General features: G+C 38.6%; 1 protein-coding gene across 7 annotated transcripts in view; it reads right to left on the bottom strand.

The window, feature by feature from the left end:
* The window catches only part of PREX2 (phosphatidylinositol-3,4,5-trisphosphate dependent Rac exchange factor 2), a 328,942-nt gene that overhangs the window by 68,100 nt on the left and 246,821 nt on the right, over positions 1-14,021 (bottom strand). For 6 of the 7 annotated variants that reach the window (XR_012157169.1, XM_073330905.1, XM_073330907.1 and 3 more), the window contains 2 exons: positions 12,950-13,016; positions 10,504-10,694 (listed from right to left, as the gene is read on the bottom strand). Coding sequence is in view for 5 of the 7 variants with exons in the window: in XM_073330905.1 (XP_073187006.1) it covers positions 10,504-10,694; positions 12,950-13,016 (258 nt within the window). In the remaining 2 variants the exon portion in view is untranslated. Of the gene's footprint in view, positions 1-10,503; positions 10,695-12,949; positions 13,017-14,021 lie in introns of those variants that run through there. The other variant, XR_012157170.1, reaches the window with a different exon arrangement.

Consider the following 14,021-nt stretch of genomic DNA (forward strand, 5'->3'; position numbering starts at 1 on the left):
TACATCAGACGAGGTATTTCCAGTAGAGATAAGGAGGTGTTAGCACCATTATACAAGGCACTGGTGAGACCTCACCTGGAATACTGTGTGCAGTTCTGGTCTCCCATGTTTAAGAAGGATGAATTCAAACTGGAACAGGTATAGAGAAGGGCTACTAGGATGATCCGAGGAATGGAAAACCTGTCTTATGAAAGGAGACTCGAAGAGCTTGGCTTGTTTAGCCTAACCAAAAGAAGGCTGAGGGGAGATATGATTGCTCTCTATAAATGTATCAGAGGGATAAATACCACAGAGGGAGAAGAATTATTTAAGCTCAGTACCAATATGGACACAAGAACAAATGGATATAAACTGGCCATCAGGAAGTTTAGACTTGAATTTAGATGAAGGTTTCTAACCATCAGAGGAGTGAAGTTCTGGAACAGCCTTCCAAGGGAAGCAGTGGGGGCAAAAGACATATCTGGCTTCAAGACTAAGCTTGATAAGTTTATGGAGGGGATAATATGATGGGATAGTCTAATTTTGGCAATTAATTGATCTTCAACTATTAGTGGTAGATATGCCCAATGCCCTCTGATGAGATGTTAGACAGGGTGGGATCTGAGTTACTAAAGAGAATTCTTTCCTGGGTGTCTGGCTGGTGAGTCTTGCCCACATGCTTAGGGTTTAGCTGATCGCCATATTTGGGGTAGGGAAGGAATTTTCCTCCAGGGCAGATTGGCAGAGGCCCTGGGGGTTTTTCGCCTTCCTCTGCAGCGTGGGGCATGGGTCACTTGCTGGAGGATTCTCTGCACCTTGAAGTCTTTAAAGCACAATTTGAGGACTTCAATAGTTCAGACATAAGTTACGGGTTTGTTACAGGAGTGGGTGGGTAAGATTCCATGGCCTGCATTGTGCAGGAGGTCAGACTAGACGATCATAATGGTCCCTTCTGACCTTAAATTCTATAATTCTGTGAAAAGCTATGTTGCCTATATTTTGTTATAATGATGAAATATTAAAATATCTCAGAAATGGACTGTTCAATGACAGCTTATTTAATGTAATTTGTCACCACATAGGAAAAATTAATTGGTGTTTGTGTACAGTACCATCTGAACTGCCACTCAGCATGTTGTATAGAAACGTTACCTGGGTTAAAGGAATCTAAATAATAAAATCCATTCCCAGTTTTCAATTAGGGTTCTGGCTAGCTTATGCTGAGAGCTTCATCATTAGTCTAACATCTCCTGAATAGGGATGATGAGATGAAACAAATTGGTGTAATATTTGGCACATCACTTACTGCTGTTGGGGATGTCAAAGTGAATTAAATCCTGGTCACACAAATAAAGTATTTGAACAGGATGTACATTTGCTTAGTCTAATTAACTAAAACTCTAAAGCTGCTGCTCAGTGTTAAATGCTATGTCATTATTCTTTTAATAAATTTTGCATAGATACAATATGCTAACCATAGATACAATTGACTGCTTTTTAAAATATTGATATTTTAAGCATTTACTTGTTCTCATAAGACTAAAATTAACTCTTATCCAGCAACTAACTATGCCAATATACTTATTAAATATGGCAGTTAAAACGTTAGCATAAAGTTTTCTTATTTCTGATCTGAAGTTTTTAAGATAGTTCTTTATAATTCCAAGTGATTGTACATTAATTTGTATTTATTTCTAATAATTATCTAAACAAGCGTACAGTAGACTAGAATCAACCTAAAATGAGAACATTACTTATTAGGGGTATTAAAATAGAGTGGTGACACTCCTGCCTGTGGTTCTTGTTCCACTGTTATGTGAAGACATTGCCAGACCTTTTGCTAGTTTCTAAGCCACGCCCTGAAGGGAATGGTCCATGAACACAGTCCTAGAGCCTAGACATATTTAAATACGCTATTCAGGATGATGTAAGCATATGTAAGCATCACGATTTTTAGTCTATGTATAAGAAAGTTTAAACGTGCTGGCTGCAATCTTGGTTTAGAAAAACCAGTTTTATTTAGAAGGTAATAATGCCTTTCATCTCATTTGTTCATGTGCTGAAACTTTACTGACCATGATTTTTTTTCTTTTGAGGAGAGGATTGGACTGTGGTTAGTACAGTTATTAGAAATGAAATAACCAGGTAAGATACCAAACTAACCCCCCATTAACAAAAGAAAAAAATGTAGTTAAATGAAATACAGGGAAAAAAAGTTGGCCATCCTGTTTGACACTAGTATTAGGAAAAATTAAGTCATTATTTTAAAGGAATCCTATGAAGAGGTTTTTGAAGAACATATTATTTCACCCTCCCATTGTGTCTGGTGAGAATATAGCTGTAGCAGGGAAAAGGGGATAGAAAGCAAGGACTGGCCTGTCTCCCAAGATCCCACCATCAACCTCAGACTGGATCAGTCCACACAAGAGATCCACCTCCTGGACACCACAGTGCCAACAAGCGACGGTCACACAAACACCACCCTACACTGGAAACCCACCGACCACTATGCCCACTACATGCCTCCAGCCTTCATCCAGACCACACCACATGATCCACTGTCCAGAGCCAAGCTCCACGACACAACCGTACCTGCTCCAACCCCTCAGACAGAGACAAACACCCATAAGATCTCCATCAAGCTCTCACACAACCACAATACCCACCTGCAGAAGCGAAGAAACAGATTGACAGAGCCAGAAGAGTACCCAGAAGTTACCTACTACAGGACAGGCCCAACAAAGAAAACAACAGAACGCCACTAGCCATCACCCTCAGCCCCCAACCAAAACCTCTCCAACGCATCATCAAGAATCCACAAATGCATCTGATGAAGTGAGCTGTAGCTCACAAAAGCTTATGCTCAAATAAATTTGTTAGTCTCTAAGGTGCCACGAGTACTCCTTTTCTTTTTGAGAATACAGACTAACACGGCTGCTACTCTGAAACCTGTCATAGTTTTTTTTGTTCATCTTAATCCTTTTCTTCCTTACAGAATTTGTTTCCTGTCCCTAGTAAATCCCCCGTGTTATACTGTTCTTTTGGAGTGTGGCATTTTATTGATTGGAGCTTGTAGTAATGTATTGTGTTGTTTGTGTACTGGGTTATAGTCCTTGTGAATTTTGCAAGGGACAGCACCTTTGTTTCCCAGACACAGATTGGAGTCACTTTGGCTGAAGGCACCAGGCACCGAAATAAAAAACCCAGGACTCAACCCATGCCAGGGGCAGAGACAAGCCACTCTGATTAACTACCAGGGAGGTTTGAGCCAAGCCTTGGGGAAGGGGTAACATTAAATTCAAAATTAGCCTATTTTTTGTGAGCAATGAAACATGTTGAAGATAATGATGCCCTTTTCTATAGTTTTTAACAGGAATGAGTGCATCCCTCCATACCAGAACACCCCTCTCTGTTGGAAAAGGGGAACTATTTAAAGGGGAGTGAAAATAAATTCAACTGAAAAACCAGAACAGGTTTCTAGGACTCACTCATCTGTCAACTTTTGCCTTTTTCAAAGACTATAAAATGGTTTTAGAAACATCATAGATACTCCATCATTCTACCTCAAATTTAATGCTATTATGTTAGTGGTTGGAAATTTTCAGGTAGGCACTAGCTATAGAAGACCTCACCTTGAATACTGTTTGTATGTCAAGAAGTTGGACTTGTCAGGAAACAAAGAATTTTAAGAATTTTTAAAGGTTTGAATTGTCCTGTGCTTCTTGTCTGCTCAAGCTGAATAATGGTGTCAGGATAGTTCAAGAACAAACTTGACCACCATATACTTAGTCTGAACAGCATCTTCTTCAAATGAATAGGAAAGGGTTTCATTTTTAAGTCCTTGGCAGATCAAATCAAGCTGTTATCCATTGGGAAACTGCAATCTAATTTATTTCATGTTGTAGGAGAATTCAGATTGTTCAATTTAATTCTTTTTCATCTCAGAATCAAAAGAACTTATACACAAGTTGATTCTAGACAGTTTGAAGGGGTCTATTGGATTTTTTTATACTGGTGTTTTCTGTAAGAAAGATTCAGATTCTTCCAAAGCCCTGAGTACTGGAGAAGAAATACCGTAGGAAACATGAGAGTCTGGTTCTGCAGGTTGAAGTGAGGGATCTGTATATCAACCCAGACAGTTAAACATCTACCATAGTGCACAGAGGTGAAAGGAGCAAAGAGGAAAAAACTGCGCTGGAATCCTGTTTGGAACCATCCCACTCAGTTCATTTGCATGCATTTCTCTGCACTTTTTAAATTACGTGCTAAGCAGAATAATGTTTCAACATATGAAACATGAAAGAGAACTGCATGTGACTAACATCATTCCTAATATGCATGTTAAAAATGAATAGAGCAAAAATGTGTAGAGTATAGAAAAGGAATATAAATAATAATAATAAATAAATATAGAAGGGGAATATAAATCAAAATTGTTATGGACTACTTGTTGGTTTTCAATGTGTTGTTTGTGCTATCTTTTAGGACAAGTTCCCACATCTCTAACTGCCTTTGAATTCTAACAAGCACGGTATTAAACATTCTACTATCCTAAATATTTATATTATGAAGGAGAAAAAAGTTTATTTCTGTCTCAGTGGATAAGGGATCATAAAAATATATTAAAAATAAATGGAGATAGGGATAGTAAAATTGAAGGGAAAAACAGTGAATATTTAACAAAGAGAGAGCAGGAGTGAAATCAAAGTTTAGATCAGACTACTTCTTTGAAAGGATTGAGACACATAGGGACTAATTCTACTATGCATGCTCATGCTGGCATGTACTTACTCATGCAAGCAGGCCTGTTGAAGTCAACAGGCTTACTTACATGATCAAGTGGTTCAGCGTAAGAGTTGCAGAACTGGGTCCCAAGAAGAGATCTTTGCAGCACAGTTTTATTGATTTCAGAAGTGAATTTCTCTAGTCAAACTTCTAAAAGAAAATTAATGTATAAAGGAGAATTGAGATGAGAACAACAAACATATAGTTACAGTGGAGCTCTGCGTTGCTGTTTGGGAGATCTGGGTTTGTTACCCACAGCAGGTGTGTTGCTCCCTGGACCTTCATGAGCTGGGCAGGCTTCAGGAGCACAACTGACCTTTGGCAGAACCTGTCTCATCACTCAGCAGAACATCTGCTAGCCTAAATTCCATGGCTTAAAGGAGCAGCAATTAGATGCTTTAAAGAAGGAAATCAAAATACAGAAAAAATAATAAAAAACAGAGGTATCTCCAGAAGATTCATAAAGGTTGTAAAGGACACACTCTCGTTTCTATTCACCAGGAAATATAAACTTATAAATAAACTCAAAAACTGCATTATTTGAATATTTTAAATAATTCATTTTAGTTTGTATTCCTGCTAGTCTCCAAGCGGAGTTCTGCAGCTGCTGCACCTAATTTCATTTTGGCATGGAAAGAGCTTGGGTCTGTGCAGCACCGTCTGTCTCTTCCCTCTGGAGCAGGAACTGGCATAATGATTCAATATTTAAAAGTGCTTCTGATCAGCTACATTTGTACAGACTGATTACAACTTCAAATAAAATGAATATAGGCAAAGAAACCCTCGTATCATTTACTGGAGGCTAGTAATTGGCAGGTAGAATTGCAACGTCTTAACTAAATGAAGTAAAATTGAATAGACCATAACTAGTTATGATGAAAAAAGGCAAAATAAAACATAAAAATCTGATTCCTTAGAATCACATTAATTGTAATTCCTGATGTTGAATCTGCACAACAGATTCATTTTATGATAATTTATGGGGAGGTTGTAACAGACGTATACCACAAAGGACAGTGAAGGTTAAAGGTACTTATTATTCTCTGGTTCTTGTTCAGCTAATTGAAATATACTTGAAAAAGACTTCTGTCTGGAATAGATACAGTATTTCTAGCTCTAATGTCAATTGGCAAACATAAAAATCAAAGCAAAGCAATCACCAGAAATTCAAAATCCCCACTATTATCTTGGATATGGGAATGAAAATGTGAGCTCTTTCAAGCTGTTTTAGCCTCGTACAACGTAAAAAGCAATTTAAGTTGGATCAGAGAGAAATCAGAAACCAAAACATTGCTGAGACTGAGGGGGTTACAAGTGATAGTGACAGTTCAGGCAAAGTCTGTAGTCCAGTGGTTTTCAAACTCTTCCATAATGGGATGCCTTTTTCCATACTGATACCCTGACGCAGAACTTTCCTCCCATCTAGGCGGGATCTGGCTAACACTCACTCCCATCTTCCACTGAGTCGGAAGGAAAGGGCAGTGTGGTCACCACCCCTCTGACATCAGTTCAGGACCTCCATGTTAAGAACGTATGCTCTAATCTAGTAGTCAGTCAACAAAGTTTAACTAGAGAAATGTGGGAAGATCCAGATTTAACTTTCTAGGAAATATAGCCTGAGACACTAAATTCTGGCGGAGATGGGAATAATGGTTTGCTCAGTTCCCATTCCCCAAGAGTAGAAAAAAAAGGAGTGATCAGCACAGCATCCTGAACTCTGATACACACTCCTAGACTGAGACTCAGGTCAGGCTCCATTAAGGACCTTACTTTGGAAACCAGGTGAAAATAAGTTCCAGGGGCCAAAATCTGGGGTTTATATATTTAATGCAGACATGTGGAAACATGAACTAGAGTCTGTTACTGTCATATTGTTCATCTTTACCCTGGTAAGAGGACTGATCCATTGAAGAAGGTTTCTCTCAAAGGGTAGCCTACCCACAGGGCTAACATACAATATTTTATTAGAAATGAGAATTCAGAATGCCATGTGTCTAAACTATCAGGTTTAGAAATAGAGGTCTCCTCTACAATTGCTTGCTAAGATTAAATCTCATTCTACCAGAACAGGGGCAAAACACTTATTACTACTTTTTATGCCTGCTTAACTATTACAGCAAATCTAGTCCTGAAGGATTTCAGGGAAGAGTTAGATCAACTCTGCTCGGTGGACCTAGCCCCATCCTCTAGCCCCTTCAGAAGCTTGTCCCCCTCTATCTCCTTCAGAAGCTTGTCTTTCTGCTCTGGATCATCATCCCCTGATCCCATTCCCATCCTTGCCTGGCACCAAGCAGCATGTATGAAAGGGGCTGGTGGCAGGAATTCCAGGAGTAAAGTCAGTGCCAATAACCATGGCAGTGGGGAGATAAGGCTGTGCAAAGGCAGTTCTCTACCTGGTAAGCAGGAGGCTCTCTGCCTAGTCATGAGTGAGGGTGAGGTGCAATTTCAGCAGGCCAGAGAGCAGACCCTGTGGGCACGGGGAAAGCTTGGGAAGTTGGAATGCTTGTAATCAGCACCGGGGCGTGAAAGCACAGAATACACCATGAGTAGGCTAGAGAGACAAAGTAAGATTTGAGCTGAAATTTCTTAGCTCCCATCCCCCAACACAGAACCCTAAGGACAAACATACTCATGACACACCTTGTCACATATAACATAGACTTTAGAGGATGCCATCCCACTCCTTGCTGCTGTCCCAACAGCACTACAATTTCTAACTTTAACTCCTCTCTAAATAATTGCTCAAAATTGCCTTCTAATACAATAAATGCAGTGTTTTTTCTTAACCTTTAAAGATTTGGGCCAAAAGAACCACCCCAAAACCTGGGGTATAAAATCTGTTGTAGTTTACTACTTTGTCTTTGTGGACCTATAGTAAAAGATCTCTAATTGATAATGCAAGGATTTCTTCTTTATCTTCCCCCTGAACACATGGCTGCCAGAAAGGCAGTGTCAGTAGATAAGTAAAATAATGAAGTCTTTTGCAAAGGCTCAAATGGCGCTGCATTCAGGGACTGTAGAGCTACATTCATGTTTTTATGGTTAAGTGTTCTAGCCCTTTACTTTACAAAGATAGCTTGCCCTGATAAATCTTTTGACATCCCGATGTAATCCTCTATGTGATCCATTTAACTCTACCTCACTGCTCCTAAAATAGTCTATAAAAATCAGTGTGTCTGATTCCTAATCTTTTGTTTAGGCCCCTATACTTCATGAGACATTTTATAATTTATGCATATGAATGGGCACTGCTGCTGAGTGAATAATTCACAGTGTATAATTTATTGAAAGAATTGTCTTTCTCTTCAAGGATGTCAAGCTTATGATTTTATCAAATACATCCCCATTATTTAAAGTTATATTCCCAATAATTCTGAATAGTTCATGATCTGTAAGTTGTGCACTAGCTGTTCATTCTCCATATTTGATATTCAGGATGCTTTGATAGGACATGTGGTTCACATGGTATGTTTCTGTCCTCCAGTTGACTGTAACTCAAAAAAATCTACCACAACAAACAGATTTTTGACAAAATATTCACTTTTGCGAATTCAAATTTCATTTTCTGTGAGTATGCTACAATAGCGACTTAAAATTCACCATTTTTCAAATATTTCTGCTAGTAAACACTTTCTCTGTGTAGAATATTCTCCGGAAACTCACAAACCCAGTTAAAGTGAATTAATTAACCATTCAAATAAATATTCATGGTACTATGCCCATCTCTAATAAGCACCAGAAAGACAATTATGCCCAAATAGAACCCTCTCTTTCTTCCATCTATGATAATCTTTGGATGTTTGGCTATAGATAAAGCATATGCACATAAACGCATAATTCTCGGGGAGACAGGTATCTAATATTCCTGTCAATAGGCCAGCCTGAATAATTCATGACCTTTCAATTCTTGGGGTCGATCCATTTTTAAGTACCACTGTTCTTATATAATATGTTCTGGGCAAGGCTGAACTGTTTAAATCCCTGTTCACTATGCAGATGACAGTCTCTTTCACAGTAACATTTTAAAGGAAAAATCAAGGGAAAAGGCACATGGGAGACAGAAGATGCTGCTCCTCATCGGAGCAGTGGAGGGAAAAGAAGGAAAGAAATGCTGCCCATATTTCCATTGGTTGAGTAGGAGATTTAGCTGGAGTTATAACTTGGAAAACGGGATTCTCTAAGTCATCAAAAACGTCTTACCTGTAAAAATGTTAAATCTGGATAAATAGATAGAGTAAAGCATAAAGGCTTTATGGCCTTCTGAAAATGTCATGCTGATCCAGCTTATATAGTGTTCCCACATGCTAAAGGAAGGATAAACACAACCATCCTGCTCTGGTACAGGGGATGGTATTAAAAAATATCATTATCTCATATAACTGCCTAAAACAGAGTACTATAGAGACAAATGGATGAGGTAGACCTGCAGAAGGACCTGAAGAAGACCTCTGTGTGGCTTGAAAGCTTGTCTCTTTCACCAACAGAAGTTGGTCCAATAAAAGATATTACCTCACTCACCTTGTCTCTCTAAAACAGAGGACAATATACTTCATGCTACGTACACTAGTCTGCCAATAATGCAGTGTCATACAAATGCGCCATCAGATCTTAGTTGATAAAGATGGCAAGTCTGTTTCATAACATGCACTTATTGATTGTTTCTCTGATACTTTGCTGACCTTTTCCAGTTTGTCATGCCTGATATTCTGCATTGGACTGGCACTATACTGTTTTTCCAAAGTTCTTTTTAGAAAGATGGACAATACTTAAAATTAAGAAGAAAGTTATTTTTGTTATAACCCAACAAACTTGTAATTGATGCTGCTCAAATGAAAATTTTCGAAGGATCAGAAATTAATTGTATAAGAAGTTTGAAACAGTGAATCATGAGAATGAACACACCATTTTTAAACTGATAACTGGAATCTATAGATTGTATCCTGATGGATACAAAAAAGGATCATGTTAGCATCAGCTTCTGGGTTGTATAAGGAACCATTACAGAATACTTACCTAAAGATTATTTTCCTCAACTGTTATTCTTTCATGTTTGCTGTAATTCACACAAAGTTCTAATCCTACCCCACTGGTACTTACACGTACTGTTTTCTTGGATGAATTTCACTACCATCCTGGTGACCTTTATAAAATTGGTTATTTAGATGTATGTTAAGGTCGCTCAGAGTTTAGTACAGTGCAGTATATAGCAAATCAATTGAAAATTCAAAATGTCAAGTGTCTGAGTTCATTTTCTGTAATCAAATTGGTCATGCCAAGTATTACCCCAGGATATAGTGCTTCTGGTTATTCTGGATCAGACCTGCAGTAGTGCATACATAGTTTTGGTTTTTGAGATCTATTGCTACTAAGATTCCCTCCAGTGTATAAAACAAACACTAGATGTTAAAATGTCTTGCCTATACTGGAGTTCAGTATAAAATACACAATATATTATGCAAATAGGAAACCTTCCTTGTCATGCTTTAGAAATTTTAATATTTCTGCCTTGTACTAATTTGTACGGCGAATAATCTATTGCAACTATACAAGCAAAAATTATATTGCTCATTTTGTCAATCACTGCAACTACTTTTATCTTCCAGATTCTCACCATGACTAATCTTTTAAGAGTCCATTAGATAGAAACTAGTACACTCAGAAAAACATGACATAAAATTATTCTCCAAACTGGATTGCAATGACTGACTAAAGCAAAGATAGGTGGATAAATTGCCATACCGATGAACTCCACTATTGCACATTATGATGTGGCAAGCTCCAAGTCTGCTACAGAGTTCTGAAGAAACTGACAGCAATCCAACTCCAGAGGCACTGCAAGCAGTGTAAGCACAGGCTGCTGTGCGCTTGGATCGGATAAAAGACACTACCAGTCGGTAAAGTTCATCCAAAGAATTGAGGGGCCGCATCAGCTGCAAGCAAAGGAGAACAGAGAGATTTAGACATTTGCCATCAAGATGCATGTGAAGTTCTCTTCTGGGAGAGTGACAACTAAATTGTTTCTGAGTTTAATGACTCCAGACTAGAACACACGAGCACTGTGGGCCAAACCCTGAGTCCAGCTGCTTTCAAAGCACACAGTTGAAAGGGTACGCACAAAGCACACAATGTATGACAATATTTAAGACTTTTTTTTTTAAATCGCTATATGGATATTTTCATTGAATGTATAATCCCCGGGGCACATCTCTACTGTGTTAGCCCTCTCCACCTGACTACACATGGGCAGGCCACCTTATTCCAGGAGTATTTCCAAAGAAGGAATAATGCAGTGAAAGACAAATGCAAAGATAGACACAAAAGGGAGTAGTGCTGGGACTGATGCACGACCACTAAGAGAAGATCAGCATACAGGTAAGACAAAACTGTCCTATGTTTATGCAAATGGCCATTCACTAATCCTGACTAACTACTGAAAGAATATTAGAGCGACTAGGTGGGTAAGGTAATCTCTTTTATTGGACCAACTTCTGTTGGTGAGAGAAACAAGCTTTCGAGTTTACACAGAGCTGTTCCTCAGTTCTGTAAGCTCAAAAGCTTTTCTCTTTCACCAACAGAATATGATCCGATAAAAGATATTACCTCACGTACCTGGTCTCTCTAATATCCTGGGACTAACAGAGCTACAGCAACACTGCATACTGAAAGAATAGTAAGCAGTAAAATAGGAGTGAAGAAACCACAAACAATAATAATTAACTTTGCAACAAAACTGAAAAGACAGTACAGGGGTCGGCAACCTTTCAAAGAAGAAGAGACATTTTTTTGTTTTGGTCTTTGACCAAAATAATTTGAGAGTCACATCACACACAAAGCTACTTGTAGAGTTAAAATTGATCAGCTAATAATAATTGAACATAATAAAGTTATTACTACTCACCAATACTTTTAATGAGACTTCTGCCATTTGAATTTGAATATAAACAGGAGGGCACTCCGGGCTGGGGCAGGGGATTGGGATGCAGGAGAGGGTGCGGGGTCTGGGAGGGAGTTTGGGTGCAGGAGGGGGTTCTCAAAAAAAGGCTGCCTGCAAGGGGACAGCCAAAGAGCCGCATGTAGCTCTGGAGCCACAGGTTGCCAACCCCTAACGGTATCCAGATTGAAATGATACATACATAGAGAAAGAGTTTAACAGCATAATATTGAATTTATACATACACGTACACATACACATACACACAAAGATAGGAAAGACTGTCTTCATGATCTGGTAACAAAAGGCTGCGTCTCTCCCACAGTGTTTGGTAAAAAAGTGAAATGAGGCTCAAGTCACATTGCAGTTCTTGTCATACAAAGCCCTGATTCTCTCTGCCCATGAGATACCTAGGGATTCCCATAGAGAGAAACTTGCTAACCAAAGAAGAAATGTTTTAAAATCTAGAAAAGCACTCCCTAATGGCAATTTTAATTCACCAGGGAAATGGTAGCCTTACTTATACTTATATTTACCTATATTTGAAAAGTGCACTGGTTTAACTAAAGTGATTTAAAAATAAATGTAGCTAAACCAATGCAAACTGCTTACATAGACTCACTTAACATGGTTTAATATTTAGTTATATCAGTTTAGCTTGCACTCGTTTCAACTGGTACTAGTTTCTAGTTGAGACAAGTCTTTATGAAATATAAAACTGTAGGCTGTAAAATGGATGTCAGATCAAAAGCTGGATATCATGCTAGGTAGTGCTTTAGGCATAAAAGGAGGATTTTCCCCCCCTTAAAATGGAAAGAGGAATCCATTTTAGGGGAGCCATCGTGGGAAAGTTCTAAGGGCAACCTTGTGAGGAAAATACTGGAGGGACTGTTCTTTATGGGACAGTGCACCAACTTCATTCTCCTGGGCACAGGGACTATTGCCTGCAAACTCCCCTGACAGTATCCAAAGGGATAAGGAGGAGACCAGGCCATGGCTCTGCCCCTTTACTCTCTGCTAAAGTCAGAGGAAACAGGTCGGCTTCACACATGAGCATGTACTGCATTTCCTGAAGCACAATGCCTCCTACAAGGGCACTGCTATGTCACACCATCCGTAATGCAGAGCTGGGGTAAAAGCCATAACAGAGCCCTGAAACAATACCTCAAAATAATTCAACTCAAGCCAAAAGAAAGGGATTAGGATAATGTGTAACATACAGAGTTTAATTAAACACTTAATATTATTGTTTACCTTATCTATATAAGCAGCTTTAGATGTTGAATTTGGAGGGAGGTTCGACTTGTCCAGGTAGAATGCCCTGAGAGTACAAACAAACAAAACTGTTAATTGTTTAAAAGCTTCTATAACATATACTTTAAATATAACTGAAAAGTCCTTTGATTTATGAAGGGTTTTTTAGACTTAAGGACATGAGACAAGAAAGGGCTGGAACAAAATGAAGGGTAAGGGTGCACTAATGCTCTTCTTTTTAAAGACATTATGAACATGTTTTTTCTTGGCACGCTGCAGCATAATGGGTCACTGAATGATGTGCATCTGAGTATAGACTGGGCATTAGAACTTCTGCAGTGTGTTTTACTGCAAAGTTACTAGAAAAATTTGGATCTGGAATTGGCCTTCATCAAAATCTTCCCTGAGAGAGACTTGATAACTGTTCAGATTTTAAAAATGATTTTGAGACCTTTTGCATTTACACAGTTTTTGATTCTCATGCACTGCATGCTTGTGTATTAGCATATGGTTACGGAAGTTAATTATATTAGAGGAGCACCCCAAATATGCTAAGCACAGTGCAGACATACAGAAAGACGTTGTCACTGCCCCGAAAGGCTACAATATAAAAAGAAACTAAAAAAACTCAGAGTGGGGGAAAGATATACCATACAGGCAAAGTGAACAGGGTGATGACTGGAACTAACCAATTTTTATATATACAACAAACTATCCTCAACTGCTTCTCTGCATAATTTCCACCCACCTATATGAAAATGATTTGGTGTATAAAGAAGCAACTGAATGCAAATATTGTTCATTAACATAAAAATAAAATGCAATGTGAGAGAGAAAGACCAACAGACCCAGAGCCAACTGCTTAATAATTAATATTGCATAGGAAGTGTCTGTAGAACATAAAAATGCAGCATGTATTCTGTCAAAGGACAGAGGCTGGTATTCCATATGGTACACAGTATGCTCAGATCTTGTTCACAGACCTTCCATATTATCCTTTTCCTCCCCTGTCCTAAAACATAAGAACAGCCATACTGGGTCAGACCAAAGGTCCATCAAGCTCAGTATCTTA

Source organism: Lepidochelys kempii, chromosome 2 (genome assembly GCF_965140265.1).
Source record: "Lepidochelys kempii isolate rLepKem1 chromosome 2, rLepKem1.hap2, whole genome shotgun sequence".
Taxonomy (NCBI): Eukaryota; Metazoa; Chordata; order Testudines; family Cheloniidae; genus Lepidochelys; species Lepidochelys kempii.